The following is a 23,248-nucleotide window of genomic DNA, read 5'->3' as shown; positions in this document are numbered from 1 at the left end:
TCATGAAACGAATCTGAACAAATCATTAATCTAAAAGCAAATATCTCTTATGGTTAAAAAACAAACAAACAAAAAAAACAAAAACAAAAAACAAAATGTTAACCTGTCATGTTTATGACTAGATGTAATTTAATATATAAAGTGCAATGTATTACGGAAAAAATAAAAATAATTATTTCTATTTAATATTTAAAAATAAACAATTTTATTAAGGAAAAAACAACTTTTAAATAAGCGGAACTGGCAACCCAACGCCTATGTATTTGTGATTTTGGAGTGACAGCTTTCTGGCCCAATGAGAAAATGCGAGGCTAATTCACGCAACAACAATACAGCGGCACTGCCCAATCAGCGCACGGGACTCGAGAGCGTAAAGTTGAGGGTTTGTTTTTTTTAACCCGCCCTCTTTAAAGTTTATGAAAAAGAGGGATCCCGAGACAAGGCCGGTCACGTGACTGCAGTTCCGTGCGTTGATTTGCTGAAGCGACGCGAGAGGCGTTCCGGCAGCGACGGCGTGGGTTCGCTTGAGTGACACAATTATAACAAGTTTGAGCCGGAGACCGAGGGCCAAGTTTAATATCAGTTCATCGCAGAAATAAACCCAAACCCGAGCTCCATGCACACCAGCGCTGCAGGATCACCGGAACACGGAGAGGAAACCGGACCGAGGACGATGTGAAGAGAAGGGTTGCGTTTTGAAGGAGAGTCGACGGATTTGGGATTTTTATTCTCTCTTATTTGCGCGGTTTCGCGGCTCGGTGCTGATTAAACTGCCCTGGCCAAGTGTGAGCGCCGCTTGAGCCCATGAAGTCGAGCGGAGTGTCGGTGTCCGACGGAGCCTGCACCGCGGCTCCGAGTCTCCGCACTTCTCCTACCGCAGCCGCTGCCGCCGAGGAGGATGAGGAGGGAAAGAAAATGGCGGCGCGAAAAGCGAGTGAAACCGAAGAGGACTTTCCAAAGCTCACGGCGGAGGAGAGGGAGCGCTTAGCTGGCATTGACAGGTCAGAGAATCCATGCGACATCGGAGCCGAGCTGTTAGTGAAACGCTGCTTTGCAGAAGTCGTACAAAGTCAGTGCGGGGCAACTAAAGTAACACGGAACCGTGTGTGTGTGTGTGTGTGTGTGTCCTCTACTTGCAGCTCACTGTTTGGATTTCAGAGGCTTCATGAAGATGGCGCCAGAACGAAGGCCTTGCTGTTAAAGGTAGTCGGCACTGAGCTGGCACTCATCGTTTATCACTCCACATTCTCAGTCCCTCACGCAGAGCTGCCCAAGACTTTTTCGGGGCTTTGGTGTATGCACATTAACGTTATTTGTTTTAAATAAACGCATAATAATTACTCCCTTATTTTGTACCACTCTTTCCGTGCACAGATCTTACTTGTGTTGTAACGTTACTGCCCTGCAGTAAATACGCACACTAGAACAAATAAGTAAATAGCGTGATTAATTTCACTGCCGTTTTTTAAACCTAATAGCATTAATCCACGTTATGCACAGTGTTTGAAACACGTACAATTGGTTTATAATAGATCACCACCTGATGACGTTAGAAAAAAACACCAGACTTGTGTATGGAGTCAGAATCAGTCCTATGTCACCTGTTAAACCTTTAGGACCCTTAACACTGTGATATCAGCCCATCAGGAAAAACTCAAAAAAGCAATTTCACACAAAAAGCAATTTCAGACATCAGCGGGAGCTTTCAAACTTTAACTGGTGTCTGTGACTTCAGAAGGGTGGATCCTGTTTATCTTTGCTAGCTTACTGCTAACGTTTGTTCAGCAAACAACCAGTGACTTAAACTAGTTGACTAGTTTCCTATAAACCAGCCAACATTAGAAACTTACAAACGAGCTGAGATAATTTAAGATACATTTAGTGATTTGAGATGTGTATGTGAGTTTTTATGGTTTGTCAAAGGGATAGTGTTTGTATGGCTCTCTCAACGTTAGACAGGAGAAAAGCATGTGGAAAAGCAAGATGTGGATTAATTAATGTTTTTTTAAGCAAACTAATTTAATAGCGGGTCAATGTCACAGTTTTCCTAGGTTTGACTTTAGTGTTGCGTTGTTTACAGTCGTGTGTTCATCTGTGTCTAATTTCTCTGAACTGGGACTCAAAGTATAGGTGTCGTGCTGCAGGACAGAGACGTTAGTCACACGTTCGTTAATTTAACCAGAAAAGACAGCTAGAATTTGAACCCCACGCCCTGAATACATTTAGATATAGTTCACTGAGTGTTTGTTTGGGTAGACATCATTTTTGTGGCAATTATTTTTTGCTGTTTTTTTTTTTTTTTTTTTTTTCCTCAAGTGTTAGAGGCCGGTGGACCGCTCCCCTCGACAATGTTAGTTATATTTATCATTGCTTGCCGAGTAACATTAGGTTTAACAATTAAATCCTTTACGTGCATATTTTTCAACACCACGTATCTTGCATAAAGGGGAGGTCTACAAGGCTTCCAAAATGTCTGTATAATTATATGGCCAAGTTACTCAGTGATTTGAAGTGTTACAGTTTTAGAGAAGTCACAATAATGGTAATATTAACCAGACGTCGCAAGATTTTAATGTTAATTTCGTTAAACCTTTCTTAACAAAGACTGTACATGAAATGCCTAATATATGTGACATAGTTTTATGTTTTGAGGTTAGATTTTGACCCCAAACCCCTTATGAGTGGTAGCCTACATGCATAACAGAATAGTTCCCAAAGACCACGTGATTTTTTTTATTTTCCCCTTTATTACCCTAATTTTTTAGGATGGTTAATATTGCATATACATCAGTCAGGCGTAGCATTGCAATTATCACCACCCCTTCTCTCTCTCTCTCCCTTTCTCCCTAAACGTGTCCAATTTATTATCTTCATTTGTCATATGGGGACACTTCATAATGGTACTATTACAGGCTGTATTCCATATATAGTTTTGAATATTTGTACCCAGTTTTCACCCTTCAGTGGTCAGAATCCTTACAGGATCACTACACAGGTATTATTGTTGATGATGGATTAAGATTTAAGTATTAGGTCTGTTTAGATGGTGGCTCATTCTCAGCACTGCAGTGACCCTGATATGAAGATGGCATTGTAGTATGTTGCTCTTGTACTAGTTGATCAGCCACAGCAGTACTGTTGGAGTTATTAAACCTACTAGTGAGTATAGAAATAAACAGGTAATTAAACAATTGTGGTTGTAGGTTTATTGGTGGTCTTAAATAAGTTAAAACATATAGTTATACTGGGCAGCACGGTTGCGCAACAGGCAGTGTCACTGTTACACAGCTCCAGGGTCCTGGGGTTGTGGATTCAAGCACCGATCTGGGTGACTGTCTGTGAGAAGTTTGGTGAGTTCTCCCTGTGTTCGTGTGGGTTTCCTCTGGGTGACAGTTTCCTCCCTTGGTCAAAAAACACGTTTGTAGGAGGATTGGTTACTCAAGTGTCCATAGTTGTGTGTGAGTGAATGTGCGTCACACTGGTGACCCCTCCAGTGTGTGTTCCTGTCATGTACCTGGTGATTTTGAGTAGGCTCAGGACCCTCCGATACATTGAACTGGATGGAGTGGTTACAGACGAATGAATACAGTTATATTTGTGCTGTGAACTTCTCAACCCCCATTTCCTATGACTATCAATGTAAAGAACTCAGATTCAAAAGGGCTGTCCCTTTGTGACCCAGTGAGCTGCCTAAGTAGGCACTGACTATGTAGACAGCAGCTTATGTAAGGCAGCATTCTAATGATCCTATGTTCTCATGAGACATATTATTGAGGCACTAGTTAGAGAGCGATTGCTTCAAGGCTGGTTCCCGTTCACCGCATGCAAACAGAGCTTACTTACCTCGGTGGCTAGAGACGCCTCAGCATTTCAGCGCAGCGGATTCTACTCTGCCCATTATTATCGTGTTTTTAATTATTTTTGCTCTGGGAGAAGAGCAAATGGATGGGAGTTGTTCTCGCGTTGCATCCTGGGATTGCCTTCGCGGCTAAGGAAGGGTTCGATGCTGCCTTAAAATTTGGCAAAATTAAATAACTTGGTAGACATCATAACGAATGGGACGAATAAGAATTGGGACGGCCTAAATGTCGAGAGCGCGCACACTGTGACGTAAAATTATTTCTAGTTAGCTCACTAAGATTGGGGACAGACCCTATGTAGACAGCTCACTAGGTTTTGGGACAGAGCCAATATCTTTCTCTACGTGAACCATTTTACATCACTGTACTGTCAGTGATTTTTATAATGGCAAAAAAATTTGGAAAATGTGTTGTTTCTCATAAAGTCGGTTTAACTTGAAGGAACACCAGGTACGATTTGGCTTGTTTGCTCTTGGGGCTCCCCCTAGTTTAATTTGTTTTTACAGCACTGTAATGAAATCGGTGGGGAAGGGGGGTGGTTTCCTACCTTCCTGCAGAAATTACATAGTGCAGAGGCTGCAGCGACTGAGGCTCTGTTCTATTTATTACAGCTCAGTAAAGCATCACAATGATTTTGAAGATGTTATTTTAAGGTAAAAATATTGAATATTGTTCCTGTGTCTCTGTTGGGCTTGTTTGCTGAATGATAGTAATCAAGTTATACCACAGATGTAGGGTTGCAAAGAGTGGAAAATTTCTGATACACTTTCAGTAAATTACAGATAGCTTTCCAGGGGAATTTTAGCTCGGAAACTTTGGAAATATACCAAATTGTAAACTTTTCATGGAAATTTTGGGAACTTATCCTTATTATTGCTTTCGAATATTTGGAGGTCTCTCCATGTGTTTAAAAACTCTAGATGTCTTGCCTCTGCCATAAGAAAGCTTAACATACTGGACCGAGACAATTGTTTTTTTTTTTTATTTTTATTTTTTTAAATTATAGCCAGTTACTGATATTGGGACTTCGCTAACACATAAGATTGATTTGAGTATGCAAATAGACTGGCGAACTAGCAATTGGTTAGGAAACATAATCAGAATTTTATAAAAAGTGTTTTTTGAATTGTGAATGTCACATTTTTAAGTGATATAAATTAAGGTTCACTACAAAAACCTAAAACTGACCAAAAGTGCATTGTGCCAGACTGGCAGCTCACAATCTCAACAATATTCATTCTTCAAATTATTCCTTAATACAGTTCCTACATTAATTAACACTATCTGTAATTGAGATTTAAAAATTGCATTACAAAAATTGTCATTTTCTGTAAATTAGCTTCTATGACTATTTACGTTTGAACTGAGAGGATTTGGCTTTATTTTTCAGCTCTTTATGTATTGTCAATTAGTTTTGAATGTTTCTGGTTTGGTTCAACTCTGGTGAATAAAGGCTAAATGTTCCCATTTCAAACTTGTTCTGTGCTCCTCAAAATCACTGGTAATGCAGAGAAAATGGTGCTTAAGTAATAAAGGAAAAACATGCCAACTTACGTGGCAGTATAAACTCGGAACAGTATACGTTGTGTAAGAACCTTGAAATTCTATTTATAGGATTTAATCTCCAAGTGAAGTAAATTAAATAGATTCTGTCTAGTTATCTACCTCACGTAAGATATGATATTGCTGTGCTCAGAGAGCCTGGTCATTGGCCACGTCAGGCACTGAAAAGATCAGGCATTTTTTGTGAACCAAAGCAATGTTTTTGTGTGAAAGGGAGACTGAACTACAGATGTAAAGGTGTGTATTAACAGCACTTAAATTTATTTACCAATCAGCCATAACGTTAAAATGACCTCATTGTATTTTCACTCATTGTCTATTTTATCAGTTCCAGTAACAAAATTGGTGCACTTTCTGGTCATGGACTATTCACTCTGAAGACCTAGACTGGAGTCCACATCCGCTGTAAACTTTTTTGTGCATTTTAACTCTGTTCTTCAAAGGTACCCCCACAAGTATGATTAGGGTGGTGGATCATGCTCAATGCAGTTACTTTGATGTGGTGATTGTGTGTCATTGTGTTATGCAGCGAGTGACACAGACACAGAAGGGCTGCTGCAGTTTTTTAACACTGCTGCGTCACTGCTGCACCGAATAGTGCTCCAACCAAAAATATCCTTTTGGCAGTCTGTGTCCACTGATGAAGGACTAGAGGTCCTTTCATTAGAGTGATGAGCTACTGTGTCCAATATGCAGTGATCAGCTACTGTCTCTGATGGAACTACAAGGTATGTATGTTTTAGAAATTGGCTAATGATTTAGCACAGTGTTTAAAAACTAGCAGCTCTACTGTGTCTGATCCACTACTACTAACACCACCACATCTGTGTCAAGAATGAACCACCAGACAAATCATACCTGCTCTGTGGTGTGGTGGTCCTGTGCCTGTCCTGGCCGTTGTAGAACAGTGTGAAATGTGGCAAAGTGTACAGGCCAGCACACAATATGTACTTTGTTTCGTCTTCAATTGTAGTACTACATAGTGCTCCAAAATGATGAGTATAGTTCGTAAAATTGACAGTGAGTGTAGAAACTAGGTAATTATCATTTGTCAGGTCTAGTACTAGGTTTATTAGTAAACAGCTTGGAACTCGGTTCACTTATTTTCATACTACACGTTAGTTTTATTTTACATGTTATTTTAAAGCATCCTTGGGTTTGTGAAAGGTGCTATATAAATTGAACTTAATATTATTGTTTATGTTTTGTGTTAAGTTTGCAGTGAAACATCATAGAGAGAATAATACCTGCTTTTGGCTGTTTAGAAAGTTTAATATTTTCCTGCAGTTTTTCTCTTGGACTGTAGTTGAGTGAGACTTGGTGATGTCAGGTCTGAAAATGTTCATGTCAACTTGTTAGGAGATTGTTGCTCAGTACTGCTACAGGTTTTTTTTTTAAACAAATTTTGCTTTTAATTTGACAGTGACAAAATCAAGTACCCTTTTCAGTTATGTAGAGAAACAATTGAACTGCTTTCGGAAACATACAATATACAGTATTTGCATATGTCTGACTTGTGTATTGTCATAGTTTGGCAAATGTACAATACTGTAATGCAAAGTAAGAATGTTTAGTCAGTTTAGATCTTGCCTTTATTGCAGCTTCTGTTATTTTCAAGAGACTTGGTTTCTGTGTTCCATAGTAATCTGCATAGAAATTGCATGTCGTCTTATGATCCGAGTATTCCAAACTGTAGTCAAGTAACATTGAAGTCTAGGTTTTGGGACTGCCAGCCCATTTCAGCGGCTTTGTTTTTCTCTTTTATCATTAATGGCATAGTACACTTTTTCTAAGATAGATTTTCTGTTGTTGTTTGAATGTGGGTTATCATATCCCAATTTCTTAAATGTCTTCCTGCAAAAACACATGAAGTTGATGGCTCTGTTTTCTGGACATTAGCAGTAGTGTTGCTGTCAGACAGTTCCAGGGTTCAGTGGTTGTGTATTTCGAAAGCTGTCTGGGGTCATGCCGATTTTTAGATGGCAGTAGTGGCCGATATGTAAAGCCGATATTCTCGTTCCTCAGGCAGTGAATAAACTAGAGGCATTATCATGATTTCTTTTTACAGAAAACCCTTCAATTTGTAAAAGAAACCATTTAGAGGTCCTGAAATATATATGAAGTGGTGAAAAGCTTATGAAAATCACAAGACAAGCACCTACATTGTGTGTTTTTTTTTTTTTTTTTTTTTTGGGGAAGTTCATGAGTTCCGTTACTTTTTTCTTTTTAAAATTGTGTCTCCAGGGGACTACTTTCATCATTTAATTTTTTTTCGGCCAGTGCTCTTGACACAGACATGAGGATTACTCACAAACGGTTTGATAGAGGGACTCAGATTTAGTCTCGTTTTGAAGGGGACTATATAAGGTAAGCGCTGCTGTGGTAACTGTGTGTGAGCCGCTTGTGGGCTCTTCAGGCATCGAGAAGCAGCGGTTTTGTCATTGACGAGGAAGAAACATGAAGTTTGGATCTTATTTTTTTTTTGCCTTCAATTACTCAGTCTTACATTTTAGCGTATATCCTCTTGATCCTGACAGTCTGCCCGTTTGATTGGTGTATGATATGTACACATTACTCAAATATGGCACAGTGAAAAATCAGAAAATCTATACTGTCACTAATATTTCTTTCATAACTATTTCCAATAACATAAAATAATACTTATTAAAAAAAAAATACTTATTTATCAGTGAGATTATATATAAAATGATTAAATCAATGAAAATCAGTAACATTTAAGCTTTAATTTGGTACATTAAATGTCTACTTTGGACCTGTAGTACTTGAGATATACTGACGGATATAACAATGAGAGATTTTTTATTTTTATTTTTTTATAGGTGTCGTAGACCAATGAGCGAAATAAGAGGCTAAATAACGCTGGGTTTCTAGGTTACAACTATCAACTCAGACGTTTATGATGCAGATTATTCAGTGTATGTTACAAAGAGCAGCCAGTAACAAATAGTGAAAGCTGAAGAAGAGAAAATAATTCGTACCGTTTTATCTGATGAGATGGCATGCAGCTACAGGTTGGAGGCTTGTGCTCAATGATGACAAAATGAACACAAGGGGCACTCTAACAGATAGAATGACGGAGCTTCACACAGCATTGGCTGTGTGCATTGTGTAAATATTGGCCTCTCGTGCTAATATATCGGCAGATGCCGATTTATATAAGAAATGCCAAAAATTGGCTCAATTAATTGGCTGGCCGATATATCGGTCGATCGTTACTGTGTTTCGTGTGTTCTCCCTGTGTTTGTGTGAGTTTTCTCCAGGTGCTGTGGTTTCTTCCCACAATCCAGGTTAGGTGGACTGGCTTTCCAAAGTGTCAATGATTGTGAGTGTGTGTTGCCCTGTGATGGGTGGGTCTGTTCCTGCACTTAGTGATTTTAGATAGGCTCTTACCCACCACAACCCTAAACAGGATGAAGCCCTTGCAGAAAATGAATGAATGAATGAATTAATAAATGATTGGACCATAAAAGTTTTAGTCTTATCCAAATGGCAGAAAAACCTGAAGTTTACAAACACTTCATACACAATAAACAAAACTGTATTTGTAACTGCACTCTGCATGTACAATCTGTAGCAAGTCTGTTTTATAGTGTACTCTAATGGTTTTTATGAGTTTTGAACAGCCCTCCAAAATTATAACACATGCTTGCAGAGACAGCTGTGCAGTGTTTTGTTGGTGACTTTATTTTTCTGGGAAAATGAGCAAGATGATAGCAGAGGTGCCACCATGCAAACTTTTGCATTACATAATGTACTTCACTAAATAGCACTTTTTTAGACTGGACATAAATAATAATCCCTGACCTAATTGGAATTTTTTTGCACAAGTTGTCATTTGTCTTGGAAAACTCTTTCTCGTCAAGGTTTTATTTAAACTTTATCTGGAAAATTAGCCTAAATGTTCATTTGAACACATTCTGAAATTGACATATGCAAAACGAATTATTTTTAAATAAAACATTTAATGTTTTATTTTTTTTTTATTTTTATTTTTTTTCCCCATTAATTATTATTATTTTTACTATATTTTTCAGGCCATTCGTTGCTATGATGCCTATATCTTAAAAACTGAAGGAAAAGTTGAACCAGAGGTGTTTTGCCAGTTGGGGCATTTCAACCTTTTGCTAGAAGATTACCCTAAAGGTGAGTCATGCTGTAGTTTAAATATCTTACTCCTTCGTATTCTTTGGCTATAGGTCCTCAGTTATTATTACTTGAGGTTTAATTCCAAAGAAATAACTTCTGTGGTGAGGTTTAGTAATGTAATAGTGCTCAGTTTGTCTACAATGTTTCATATTTCACCTTGTTTAAAATCTTGATATAAATTACAGAAATGTTAACAGTTTAGGTCGCATGTACACCAGTTAAATTGAGTTGTCTCTTATTTTTTTCCTCATACTTCTTTTATTAGCATTATCTGCATACCAGAGGTACTATAGTTTACAGTCAGACTACTGGAAGGTAAGAGATGCATTCTTCATGATTATATTCAAAGGGAAAGTGATTCCATTGTAATTGAAGATGATTATTTTTGATATGTCTTGTCTCCAGTCCAGTCATAATTATAACATAATTGCCTAAACACATTTGTTCGTGGCAAAATGCAATTATTTAAGCTAACCTTAATTATTTTCTTTGATAATGAGTGTATGCATGTGCTATATTTATTTCACAACAAACAGAATGTGTACACATTTTAATCAGTGTCCATTAGGCAAATGCTTGAATGAACATCTATACTATTAGAACAGCTATAATACTTCCTCTTTGTGGTGATGTGTAATCTTTTATGAGAGCTCACAAACTGAGCGATTTGATTTAAAAAAAAATTAACTTAAATGCACACAATGTTCCCTAAATAAGCAAGTGTTAAAGTATTTGTTAATAAATCTGTGTTTGTGACATTCCTGTATGCCTCTAAATGGGTCAAACAGAAGCTGAATCCCAAAGCCTAGTATGCTGCCAAGAAAGAATTTGCTCTTATAGCTTAAATAAAACAGTCTGAGGCTCTATTATGATATCACCAGAGAAGTTCTGCTTTGAACCCTTGGGTTTCTTGTTTCCCTAAACTAGAGCAGGTAAAACTTTGCAAACAAACTATGATCTGTAGGCATTCCACCCTGTTTGATGTGTTAAATTTTTCCTGTGTATGGCATCCTTTAAGCATTTATAGCTTTTAAAAGTGTTTATTAAATAGTTTGCTAGAGATTTAAATGATTTTAATGTTTCGTGTGCTGTATTTGTAGGATTCTTAACACTGAAAAAGCTTTCTGTGACATAGTGTCTGGGAGAGTTTAGACTTTAGGATGTATTGTTTGCTTTCCTGGACCAAATGGATGTTTGTGTCAGAGTGAAAGAACGTATGATGGAATGAAGATGCATTTTGTTGTGTGTTTTTGTATAAGAACCTGTGATGGAATTCATCTCACTCCAGTTAGCACTGTCACAAGCAGACCTAATCTAGAATAAGCTAGATCACTCGAAGATGCTCTTTGGGCATTGTGTTGGCAGATTGTGGTGGAAAAAGTTTCAGTTTAAAGGCTAAGCACCAGCTATATTAAAGTGTCAAACAAATAAACTTGTGTTTATTGATAGTCAGAAAACATGTTATTTCTTACTAATTCAAGGAATAAGGTTTAAAAGACCATTGGTCCACTCCCCAACGTTGTTCGGAAACTCTAATATGCGTCTTGCATGTGACGTAGATGGTGGACAACAAATCTAGAAGTTGTGTTGTTTTTGGCTGCAATAATTCAATGTACAGTGGGACATCTGTGCACAAATGGCCCAAAGATCCCAAAATATCCAGAAAATGGACTAAATTTGTCAACTTCAAACGGGCACTTTGGAAAGGACCATCCGCTCACTCCGTTATCTGTAGTGCTCATTTCACTGGTGCTTTTCCAACAATACAGGCATGTAAGGAAAAAAAACAAAAGGTGTTCAAGAGCCTCTGTATACATGGAGGTAAACAGGGTAAGTACACTTACTTCGCCTGTTTTAGTTGGTGTTAGTTAAAGTTAAATAATATTCATGGAGGTCCATTAAGTGGTGCTTAGCCTTTAAATAATTCTTAACTGATAACTTTCTATTGGAATGTACACAATCATTTGTTTTTAAGATAACAGAAAAATGATTTAATAAAAATAGTTTTTAGTCAGAATACACTATGAATTTATTCACATTTGTGTTGAAGGCGTTGGGAGTTCTGTCTTGGAGCCCAGATTCCTTTGTGATTAGTGCTGGTTGTGAAGAGAGGGTTTAACCCACTGCTGTCATCCTGTCAGTGTGACGGCCCATGTGCCTGCTCAGCTGCCAACAGAGATTACTCTCAAGCTTCTTTTTTGTGTGTGCCTTTTACTGAGGTCTTTGTGCTTCACATATTTTCCCGTTTAATTTTTTACCTCTAGAATTACTAGATGTTAAAATTTTGGTAATCAGTACTAATGCCAGTGTAGTAGCATGGTTCTTGATTCTTTTTATTAATAACGGTTCTAAAACTAGAATCCTCACCAAACTGGTCTCTTACTTTAAGGATATGTAATAATACTACGGTTCAGTTCTGGTGGTCCAGACCAAAGTATTGTACTTTAGTTTTAATTTGTTTATTCTTTACACTGGCATAGACATTGAGGGAGGAGGATTGGTTTCCTACCCTCCCCTAAATAAAGTAGAGTAGGAATGAGTTTTCAGTTCTCCCTATTACAAGTGTAGCATCACAGTGATTTTGAAGCTGTAATATTAGGGTAAAAATACTACCTAATGTTCCTTTGATGTTCAAGGGGAGTGATCAACCAGAAACTGCTCATTTTCAGACTTTCTCATGAGGTGAAAGGCTGTAAAATCTGTGTAAAACACAGATTTTAAAGATTTCTTGTGTACATCTGTGAACATTAAGATAGAAATAGAACACAGTCAGTTTTTTGCAAGTTCAGTTGCAAGCAAAGCTTGGTTTCCATTGAGACAAAGTGTAACTCTGGTATTATAAACACACAGCTGCCATAGAACAGCACTTATTCCACGATTCAATGCCTATTGTTAAAAAGTGCACTAATGTGGCTGAAGTTAACAGCCGCAAACCCTGGCTCACTGCTAAGTAATGCTCAAAAACCTGATGGAAAAGCACTTTTGTCAGCAAAACTTATTAAAAAAAAATAAAAAATCACTAACACCGCAAAACATGAAAAAAGGACAACAATGTTTACTATTCCAACTCGTATCATGTCTGTTTCAGCTCTCTCCTGAGTACAGTCAGTCCAGTATTAGCTCTTGAACAGCCATTCTCACTGTCTCTATTTCTCCTCATTGCTGTCTTTGCCACAATGTCTGTACTAGGAAAACTGAGCTAGATTCTTTTTGTAGCGAGTTAATCACCCATGAGCTATGTGCTGTAAAGTGTTACGAATTTTTTGCAAGAGATCTCCGCCCCATGGTTTTGAAGTTGCATGGCCAAACTTTTTAGAGGTGAAGGCTCAGGAGCTATGAGAGAGGCACTGTTCTACTTATTACAGGTCAGAGGAGCCTCTCAATCTTTTTGAAGTTGCCATTTTTAGGATAAAAATATACTATATGTTGTTCATATAAAGTCCATTCTGAACAGGGTTGTTTAGACAGGGATAGAAGGGTGCTTGATATTTGTGGTATTCAAAATGTTAAATAAAATGTTTCTCCAAAGCCCCAGAGAACTATGTGAACTTGTGTAAAAGGGCTATCTCTAACATGCTACCTCTAAAACCTATCTAGAAATGATTGCTCAAGGTGCTATAAGTAGCCCTTTTATTCAAGAGGGATGTTGGTTAAGCAGATATGTGTACTTTTACCTGACACAGATACTGAAATACATTGGACCTTGTCTGTCATATATAACAAACCAGTCAGGGTTTGGATTAGATGTGCTGGTATTCAGTAACTTAATATACTGAGTTATAAAATGCAATAATTTTGAGGGTCACTTTGAAATGCTTTAAAGTTTTACCAGTGAATTATAAACTCCTCCTTTATTCTCTCCCTCAAAAAAGGGAAGTCAAAGAAACTATGTCAAAGAAACAAAAGCATACTGAACTTAACATTGTTTAACAACAAGCCTCATTTATAAATTGTTTGGATTTGCTGATTTGTCATATTTGAAACTGACAGAAAAATTGAGAATATATTTTATGTTTCCATTGTAATCTAATAATGGCCCAGCGCAGAATGTTAGATCAATTAAATGACATACACTAAAATAATTTTTGTAAATCTTAAATGATTTATATTATAACTGAGGCCCCCTTTTTTTTCCTCTTCAAACATGTTGCCAAAATGTTAGAGATTGGAAAATTACACCTATGGTAGTATTTCCATAGGTTTGTAGGAGCATGCTTCAAGTGAAGTCAAGTTTTATTGTAAATTCTGCATATGTACAGGACATACAGAGGATTGAAATTACGTTACTCTTGTCCTGTAGCAACTCCATATGGGCCTAAGGTCATTTTGCAAGCAATGGCTTCAAGGGTAATAAAGACCTTGGTGTTGGGGAAGATTATTTCAGAAGAAATGGACCATAGGGCAGTTGATTTCAGAAGAAATGTTAGATAAGAATTTTTTGAAGCCTGTTAGCCAAAGTGCATCTATCTTTTGTCAGATTTGAGAAACCTCAGCAGAGGTTTCGCTGCAGGGAAATGTTGGTGCTTCTGCTAAAACCTCCTTAACTAGTGGTTAAATTTTTTTGGGTGGTGGAAGGGCTTTGAAGTGGGTCAGAGCCGCAGTGACTTTTCGTTTTGACTCAGTTGTGTGGTTATTCGCTCCTGTTTCGTTGTTCCTCTTTCCTCATGTTCACCTGATTGTGATGTGATCGCTCTCTCTCTCTCGCTCTCAATTTTATATATATATATATATATATATATATAATTTTTTTTTGCAGTATTATTTCTTATATAAATACACACACACACAGTTTTAATACTAAAGAAGCTAGGCTCCAGACCCACTGCAACCCTGAACTGGGTAAGCTGTTACAGACAATGAATGAATGGAAGTTTATATTAACGTAGTGCAGCCCTGTGTTTCACTAGTGGTAGAATGTTGTTGTGGTAACAGTTTAATTCAAGGCTGATTAAATTTGAGAAACTTGATCAGGGATACTCTTTTCCCAGTCCTGAATTTAACAACCAAAAATGATTTGTTAATTACCTGAACTTTTACTTTATGTCAGGTGAAAAGATCAGAAGTATGACAAAAAACATATTTTATTTAACTGCTGGCCATTCTTGGCTTTGTGAATTAAACCTCAACGATTATGAATGTTTGTGATGAATGGGATTTTTCCCCCCCAGATCAAGTAAGGGAAATTGTGCAATCTCTTTTTCAGGAAGAAATCAATTTGTTTGTCTGAAAATATAAACAAATATGAAAGGGAGTGCTTAAAAACCTTAATAGTCTATTAAACTTACCTAATCTTCCAACTCCACATTTTTTCTTCTTTTTCAGAATTCTGCCTTTTTATATGGCCTTGGTATGGTTTACTTCCATTACAATGCATTTCAGTGGTAAGTAAATGTATATATTTTTTTCTTCACATATGTAAATAATCACATGCAGTGTAAATATGTGTTGCAACTCACTGATTACTTGGCTTTTATTTTAGCGTGACTGTTTAAAATTGTTTACTGGTTTAAAAACCTTTCAGTTATAAATACAATTTGAAATTGTATTAAAAAATTTAGTTTTTAACTGTCCTACTAACATCTGTTGTCTCTCAAATATCTATAATTTGGAAGGAAAATGTGCTAATGTTCCTAGAGTGGGAAGCGTTTTGTGGCGTACACTATATTTGTTAGGGACCTAGTTCTTGATCATATAAGTGTAAAATAAATCAAGTATTGTAGTCAGTGAAGCCTGATGGGTAATATACTGTAGTTCACATTTTGAAATTTGACAAATGAAAGCCAAATTAAAACTTTTTTTTTAAAGTTGCAAATGTTTATGAATTAATATATTTAAAAGGGAGATAAGCAGCACAGAAAGTAATTTGCCTGTTTTTACACTGGTTTACTGTTTAATTTAAATGTTTCTCAAGTGTATTGTACAATTACATTTATAATGTAAGGAAGCTAAAATAATAATAAAAAAAAGGTAGAGAAAAATCATACTGTACTGCTTAGTAAACTAACTCTTTATATTTCTGATTGATTCTGTTGTCCATTTTTCAGTGTGAACTGTTTAAGGATAATTATGGGTGTTAAGAACAGAGTGATGTCAGTAGAAACTACAAGACTGACATTGGAGAGAGTAATGCAAGGGGTGTGATGGCATCCTGTTTTTTAAAAAAAACACTTATGTGATGTAAAATGTTCAAATATGAAATGTCAAAGTATTTTCCACCAACTGTAAGCTACATTTAAGTTAGAGTTGAAAAGAAAGAAAATGTTCTTATATCTTGAGGTTTCAATATTAGCATTTGCAATAAGGATATTATGTCATCTATGAGCTGCCATGTCTCAAGCAAAAAATACTTTGTCTGCTTTATGGAGAAATTACTGGAGTATGTGCATTTTTTGTGGCCAATGCTGTTGTTCAGGGAGACTTGCAGATAAAGATGAATTTATTTTTACAAGTCTTTACAAGCATTACAAGTCTTGCTCAAGGACTCATTTGTATAGCATGCTTTGCTGCATGGAGGGGACAAATATGACCCACTGTGCTGCACCTACCACTAATGCAACAGTTCATCATCCATTAGGGAAATGAATGTGTGGAAGACAATAAATTAATCTAATTAACTAAATATCATCTTGGGTGTATGTTTGAGGTTAAAAATATTTGCTTGCATGCTTGAAAGCAAACCAGCAACAGTTAACTGATGTTTTTGCTTTTTTTGAATACTTGTAAGCAAACTTCCAGTTAATAAACTGCTTGTTATATTTAACATTTAAATAATAATTAGTCTGATCCTGAACACAAGTCATTCATTCAGATTGGCACAGTAGAGTTTTCTACAAATGCAGTATTATTAGAATGATAAAAGTTATGTAAAGTGCTTTTGTATTTCATCACAATAAAACTTTCATAAATTGCATTTGAAATTTGTCTTAGAACTTGAATTTTAGAACTGGATTTAAAGTTACCATATTGTCAATTATGGCAATACCCCATTCTTGTTTTATCAGTATAGCTGCTTTAATATTGTTCAATAGCATTGATTTTTTTCCCTATAACTTCCCAAAATACTTCAATAAAAGGCCTCAATTAAATGGAATAAAATGTTGAAGGATAAATGAGGTTTTGCATTTAATCTACATAGATTTCCCTTTAGTGTTTTTATGTATTTATCAGGATATTTTAACATTTCTTATGCAATAATGTTAGTTTTCTTAATAACATTTAACTACTTAAAATGCTTAATAAAATGCTTTGAAGCAAATGTCCTTAGATTTTTGATATTTACTGCTGGAGGTGCCCTCTTTCTCTGTCGTAGGCCAGTGCAGCCCACTTCCTCAGATGCCTATCCTGGACAGAGAAGGTAGGCATGCCTTGTTGATTTTGTGAGGGTATGCCTCAGGCATAACTTCATGTATATATATATTTTTTTCTTTAATCCTAGTTACATTTCTTATTAGCTGTAATCTTTAAGTGTAAACATTTAGATTACTTAACCTGAGTAAAATAAGCAAGACCCTGCTTATGTGTTCTTCTTAAGTCAACATTCAGCTTGATGAAGTATTTATTTATTATAAGCTCCAAACTTTATTCTAGGTTTTATTTTGGATCCTGAGGCTGTGGATTATACATTGGCGCTCTCGAGTTTGACACAGCTGTACATTCTTGCATTCTCATTTCTCAAACCGATGAAGTCACCCCCCCCCACCTCGCTGTGTTACAGATTCAAATGACGCCCACCACCACCCCCCTCCCCCTCTCTCTATCAACTCACTTTCCCCAGAAGTAGGATTTAGCAGCCTTTCCTTGAGAGGGCTGTTAAACCTTGGCACTGTGACAAGAGCAATGAAGTTCTCAATGCCAGAGAGACTGAGACAGTTTATGAAATGTAGCTACATATACAAATGCTCAGTGTTTGAACGCAATAACTGGCTTAGCCTTGCCTATTTTGTTGAATTTATCTTTGCTGTATATATTCATGGAAAGTCAATTTAATTAGTAGTTTCTCATTTAACATGAAATTACAACATTGTTATGCAAGACTAATCATCATTTTTCACTGATTTATCATGTAAAACAATGTAATTAAAGTATAATATTATTAATGATATTCTGAGCATTATAATCCGAGTCAATTAAATATAGAGCAAGGTTTTCCTCCTACATAACAAAAATATGTTAAAAAAATCCTCCTACTAGAACAAAAATTTGTCTTGCTAATTTTTTATTTAATATTGCAATCTTAGCCTCAGCTATACAAAGAAGTCCTTGGAGAAGACTATGTGCAGGCAAACAAGACGATCTTAATAAATATATATGTGTAATTCAAGTTTACTTTAATTATTGTTTCTGATTTAGCTTTGTCATGTCATTCTTTTAAACTGCAGAAAGTTTAGTTTATTGGATTATTGTATTACTATAATTCGTCACTTAAAATATTTATAGTATGTGTGAGGTGCCAGCATTTTGAATACTGATGTCTCTGAGTATTAGTAATGGGAAATTTAAGAAAGTGTACAGGCCATTAATTCAGTGAAATGCTGATTTTAATAGGATAGTAAAATGATTAAAGGTGTTCTATTATATTTTCATATTGCAAAATATGAGCACCAGAGTTGTTAAGGGCAAGTGTGTGTGTGTGTGTGTGTGTGTGTGTGTGTGTGTGTGTGTGTGTGTGTGTGTGTGTGTGTGTGTGTGTGTGTGTGTGTGTGTGTGTGTGTGTGTGTGTGTGTGTGTGTGTGTGTGTGTGTGTGTGTGTGTGTGTGTGTGTGTGTGTGTGTGTGAGAGAAACAAGTTTATCTACTCTAGCAGATGTTACGTAGGTCCAGAAATGGTGCGATTATAACATCTTTGCACATTGCCCATTCCCATTGTGAAGGAAATAATTTGTGCCAAAGATTAGAATATCTCATCAGATTTTGCAATTGTATCTAGCGATAGCTCACACAGTGTCCAGTTCCCATCTGCTTGGAAGCCTATTGATTTCACTTGGCCAATTCTGAATAATTAAAATGGTTCAAAATATATTATTCTGCTTATATTTTTTGCCTTCTTGCTGCTGAGTATCTATTAAAGAACTTGGATTGTAGGACAGCAAATTTAGTCTGATTGCACATACTTTTTATTTATATTCACCCAGACATGATGAATTAGTGAGTGGTGTTGTAAAGCGAACAAAAAGGAGTTCAGTTATATGTAGATTTTGCATTTCAGTAGGTTAAAGAACAGGCTTTGTGTTGCATAATTTCTCTGATGACCCTCAAATAGAGATTTCTTTTGTGCTACGTCCATTCCTTTGTCGTGTATTTTGAGTCTGCACATTGTCATGTACGGTCTGTTCCAAAATACGCCATCAGTAGTCAAACAGCGCTCTGCAGAGAATGCGGTAGAGAGTTGGGAGGGGAAATGGGGAATCAAGTTCAATGAGTTCAGTGAGCCATGCTTCACAGAAATCTCCTGTGTTTGCATTTGCTGAGGATGTATAAGCAGGCAGAACACACTGCTGTGAGTTGACCACGTTGCTCTTAGCTCTGACTGAGGCATTGCTCAGGTTTATTAGGAATTTTTACAAAGAATTTGCATTTGTTTGGTACCTGGTTCATGGTCACCATACCAAACAATGTGCTTTTAGCAAGCTTTTGTCAGAGATGCAATAATGTTGCCACGGTAATAGTTTTGCCTTTACTTGTGCTGATGTTAATCTCAAAATGTATTTAAACTGTACAGGTTTAAATAGCACACATCTATGCAATCAAATTATAAAAAAAAAATCTGACATGAAATTTTGCTTGGGAGTTTTGTTCCACATGTGGTGCCGGCAAAGGTTTTCATAGTGCAGTATTAGTAAGTGTTTATGGAGGAGTATTTTTCTCACTCAAAATTCTACTACTTGTTTCTCTCTCTGGCAGGGCGATAAAAGCCTTTCAGGAGGTGCTTTACATTGACCCCAGCTTCTCAAGGGCCAAGGAGATACATCTGCGTCTGGGGTTGATGTTTAAAGTCAATACAGACTTTGAGTCAAGCATGAAGGTATGTCTCTGTTTACACACTTTTTAATAGGATACCAAAATTTTATAGAATCATTTTGTATCTAGTGTTCTCTCTGTGTCATGCTGGTTTCCTCTGAGTGCTCCGGTTTTCACCCACACCCACACTCGTTGGTAGGTGGATTGGCACCTGAAGTGCGTGCGTGTGTCTCAAAGGACTGGTGCCCCTCCAGGGTGGGTTCCCACATTGTCCCCAATGATTCTGGGTAGGCACTGGACCCACCGCCACCCTGAACTAGAAAAGTGGTTAAAGATAATGAATTAATGAATTTTGTATTTATATCTTTAGCAAAAATCTTGACTTCTCACATATTCATTGGTCAAAAGTTCTTGTATCTGTCATTTTTGTTGGCAGGTGATAATTTGAAATACCCACGTTGTCCAAGTATTCTGGTTACTATAGTTGTTGCTTTATTGATCTAGGTCTACCTTTGCATTTGATATAATTCTTTGAATTCATATATTGTTCTCCAGCAACTCCATTGCCTGGAGACTTGTCAGCTTTATCACACCCTTTAGGCCAGGACTGAAGAATTGTACTTCAGTCAAAGCATTGCTACCATAGCTGAACAATATTAAGCTATTATGAAATAATTTAACAAAGCTTAAAATGGAAGCATTGAGGATTGTTAAGGGTGGTGTTAGTTATATTGCTTATGTGATATGTTGTAAATTTTTCTTGATAGTTGGCTTTACACCTTATCGTGCTAGTCACTAGCACTGACAGCTTTTCTCACTATTGACAAGTGCCAATTTGATTTGCGTTGCAAATATGTTGACACCAAATCTGGTATGTCCCTAGTTAGTGGGAAGAGCTTGTTTAATGTTGGTTTTCCTTCGGATGCTCTGGTTTCCTCCCACAGTCCAAAAACACATGTTGGTAGGTGGATTGTCTGCTCAAAAGTGTGTGGGTGTGTGGATGTGGGTGGGTGTGTTGTCCTGTAATGTACTGGCGCCCCCTCCAGGGTGTGTTCCTGCCTTGCACCCAATGATTCTGGGTGGGCTCCGGACCCACCGCGACTCTGAACTGGATAATCAGTTAAAATAATGAATGAATATTATATTTTATTCATACATATATATTTTTTTGATCATACGTATGTGTGTATTCAAGAGCAATGACCGCAGTGGGGAAGCTCGCCTCATGAAAAAACTGACCTGCATGCTCTAAAGGATTATTTCAGGTGCTGACCAGAAGGAGATTTCTGTCTGTTTCATAAAAAGCATTTTTGTTTTTGAAAAGAAGTTGAGGCCGGACTGGTGCTTTACTGTGCAGTGCTGTATCACAAAACTACCCTGTTATTTATTCCAAATGAGCTCTATTAAAAAGAGTATTAATTATCATTATCATTTTTAAAACGATCAGTACCCCGATATTAGTGATATTCTAACTTGTTTAATGACATCATGAAATTTCACACAATATGGAATACGTTCTTCACCAGTCATTTAGGCATGGTGGACAGTGGCTCTGAGGTGGCGGAATTTGCTTCAAAAAGGGGAGGTACTTCAGTTGTATGGAGGTAGTTTGGTTACAAAATATGAGATGTACAATAAATCATGGTTTTATGTAAGAAATTAAAGAAGCCTATAACAGAAGGGTTAGTATAGTTATACAGCCAATGAGCTCTAACACATGCAGATAAACTACACTTATTCAGCATATGTACTATTCTGTATTTGTTTTGTTATTTGACTCTCTAAGGTTACTTTTTGTATGATTGTTTTTATGTTTGCTGTGCACACAATGTTATGCATTTGGTTGTGTGGTGGGCATATGCTACACAATTTTTTATGCAAAATTAGAATCTTTTTAAGTTAATATTTTTTCAATATAAGCAGTTGTTTACAGATTGTTTTACTTACATTTGTAGTAAAACAATAATTTTTCAAATAAAAACATGTAATTAAAAAAAAAAACTATATTTGATATTACCCAGTCATGCTATTCCTAAGCTGGAATAGTTAGAACATGCTTTCTCCAAGATATAGGAATGCTAGACACTCTTCAAACGGCTTCTAAGAAAACATTACTGCTAGGCCAATAATGCTTTTGGAGAAGACTGCAGTTGAGTCACTGGGGATCAAACTCTGTTATAACACTTTTATTATGTAGACACATTCTTAGACTCTGGATAAGTGAATGTTAGTTTTGGACAAGTGGATGATGACCTTGCTTGTCTGCCCACACAAGCAGAGGTTGTAATGTCAGGTCCAGAAAATAAAAGTCCTTTCCAAAATATTGTTTTAACTTCCCTGATGCCTCCTAAGGCTGTTTTTATATGAATAGATAAGCCAGGCTTTTGTAATAAAATCCTGGAGATTTAAAAAAAAAAAAAAAAAAACTTTTGTCATCTCTCCACACAAGTGATATATAAGCAATGTAAACCATGGTACTTTACTTGCATTATATGGTAAAAACCTAGTACTAGGAAGCATTATATTTGGGCAGAGTCCAAAGAATAATGCTGATTTGGGCATATCAGGAAGATCATAAGGTTCTGAGCAAGGTTAGGTAGGCCAAAATTTGCCAATACCAGTTGCTAATATAGCAGTCACTTACAGATGATATTGCTTGCAGATATTGCTATTAATATGGTATGCTCGGTGTGACTAATATGGATTGTTCTGTTTTAAATTGTGACAGACAGATACCACTTTTCCCCTCCTCATAATAACTGATGTATAATACCAGTCTAACAGAACTACTTGATAGGCGCCTATAAATTATATTTGTAGTTTTCTACTTTTGATAGATTTTATACTGGTAAATGCAATGTCCTGTATCGCAAATAATTTGTTTGGAAGAACAGCATTTAGTGGCGGAATAGTGTCAGAGCCATGACAAAAACATTTTTGCTATAATGCAGTTTCAAGTAGAAAACCACAGTCACGGTGAATAGGGGATTTTCAGATGGTCAGAGAATAGAAGAGAATGGATACTAGGATTGACCCTTGAGGGACTCCACATTTGACCTCTAAGGAAAAGAAAAGATCTCCAGTGGTTATTAAAAAGTTTCTATTTTTATGATAAGATATAAAGTACAAGGCCATGAATGCCAACCCAACAATGCTTTAAGCAATGGGAGAGTATGTTTTGATCAATTGTGTCAAATGCTGTACTCAGATCCAGAAGTATCTAGATGGCATAGTCACCAGAGTCAACAGTATGTATTAAATCATTAGTCACTTTTAAGAGAGCAGACTCTGTACTGTGGAGTGTTCTGAACAAGACTGAATTTGTTCAAATATGTAATTTTACTAAGAAAGCATGATTTGTATGTGTAACTATTTGCACTAGGGATGATGGGGAGAGAGGTTCAACAGTCATGGTAACGGGATAGTGACTGTTGTCGCCACTGGAGGGTGTGTCATTTACAATTTGCAGATGTCTGGACTTTGGGCTACCACTTTGTGGATTTAGAATAGAATTTATCGTATCAAAGAAAATTTTAAATTTATGACAGTTTTTATAAATGACGTCTGAATGATACATTGCCTTGCTGTTTTAACAGCTACTTAAAATGCAGTCAGGATTTTTTCAGAATATCACGAAACACATACATTCATTTTTTGGTTTTTCCACTTCCGCTTTCCTGCAATCTTGCCTAAGAGCCCGGA

General features: G+C 36.7%; 1 protein-coding gene across 8 annotated transcripts in view; it reads left to right on the top strand.

Annotated features, from left to right (window-relative positions):
• The first annotated feature begins 405 nt into the window (after nt 1-405).
• Nucleotides 406-23,248, top strand: part of kdm6a (lysine (K)-specific demethylase 6A) — a 60,220-nt gene continuing 37,377 nt past the window's right edge. For 4 of the 8 annotated variants that reach the window (XM_066686939.1, XM_066686938.1, XM_066686940.1 and 1 more), the window contains exons 1-7: nt 406-1,001; nt 1,140-1,203; nt 9,479-9,587; nt 9,856-9,905; nt 14,913-14,971; nt 16,900-16,944; nt 19,490-19,610. In XM_066686939.1, the coding sequence (XP_066543036.1) occupies nt 805-1,001; nt 1,140-1,203; nt 9,479-9,587; nt 9,856-9,905; nt 14,913-14,971; nt 16,900-16,944; nt 19,490-19,610 (645 nt within the window). In that variant the 5' untranslated portion in view covers nt 406-804. Of the gene's footprint in view, nt 1,002-1,139; nt 1,204-9,478; nt 9,588-9,855; nt 9,906-14,912; nt 14,972-16,899; nt 16,945-19,489; nt 19,611-23,248 lie in introns of those variants that run through there. The other 4 variants (XM_066686941.1, XM_066686937.1, XM_066686942.1 and 1 more) reach the window with 3 other exon arrangements.

The sequence above is a fragment of the Hoplias malabaricus genome, chromosome 12 (assembly GCF_029633855.1).
Source record: "Hoplias malabaricus isolate fHopMal1 chromosome 12, fHopMal1.hap1, whole genome shotgun sequence".
NCBI lineage: Eukaryota > Metazoa > Chordata > Actinopteri > Characiformes > Erythrinidae > Hoplias > Hoplias malabaricus.
This window is presented reverse-complemented; position numbering and strand designations above follow the sequence as displayed.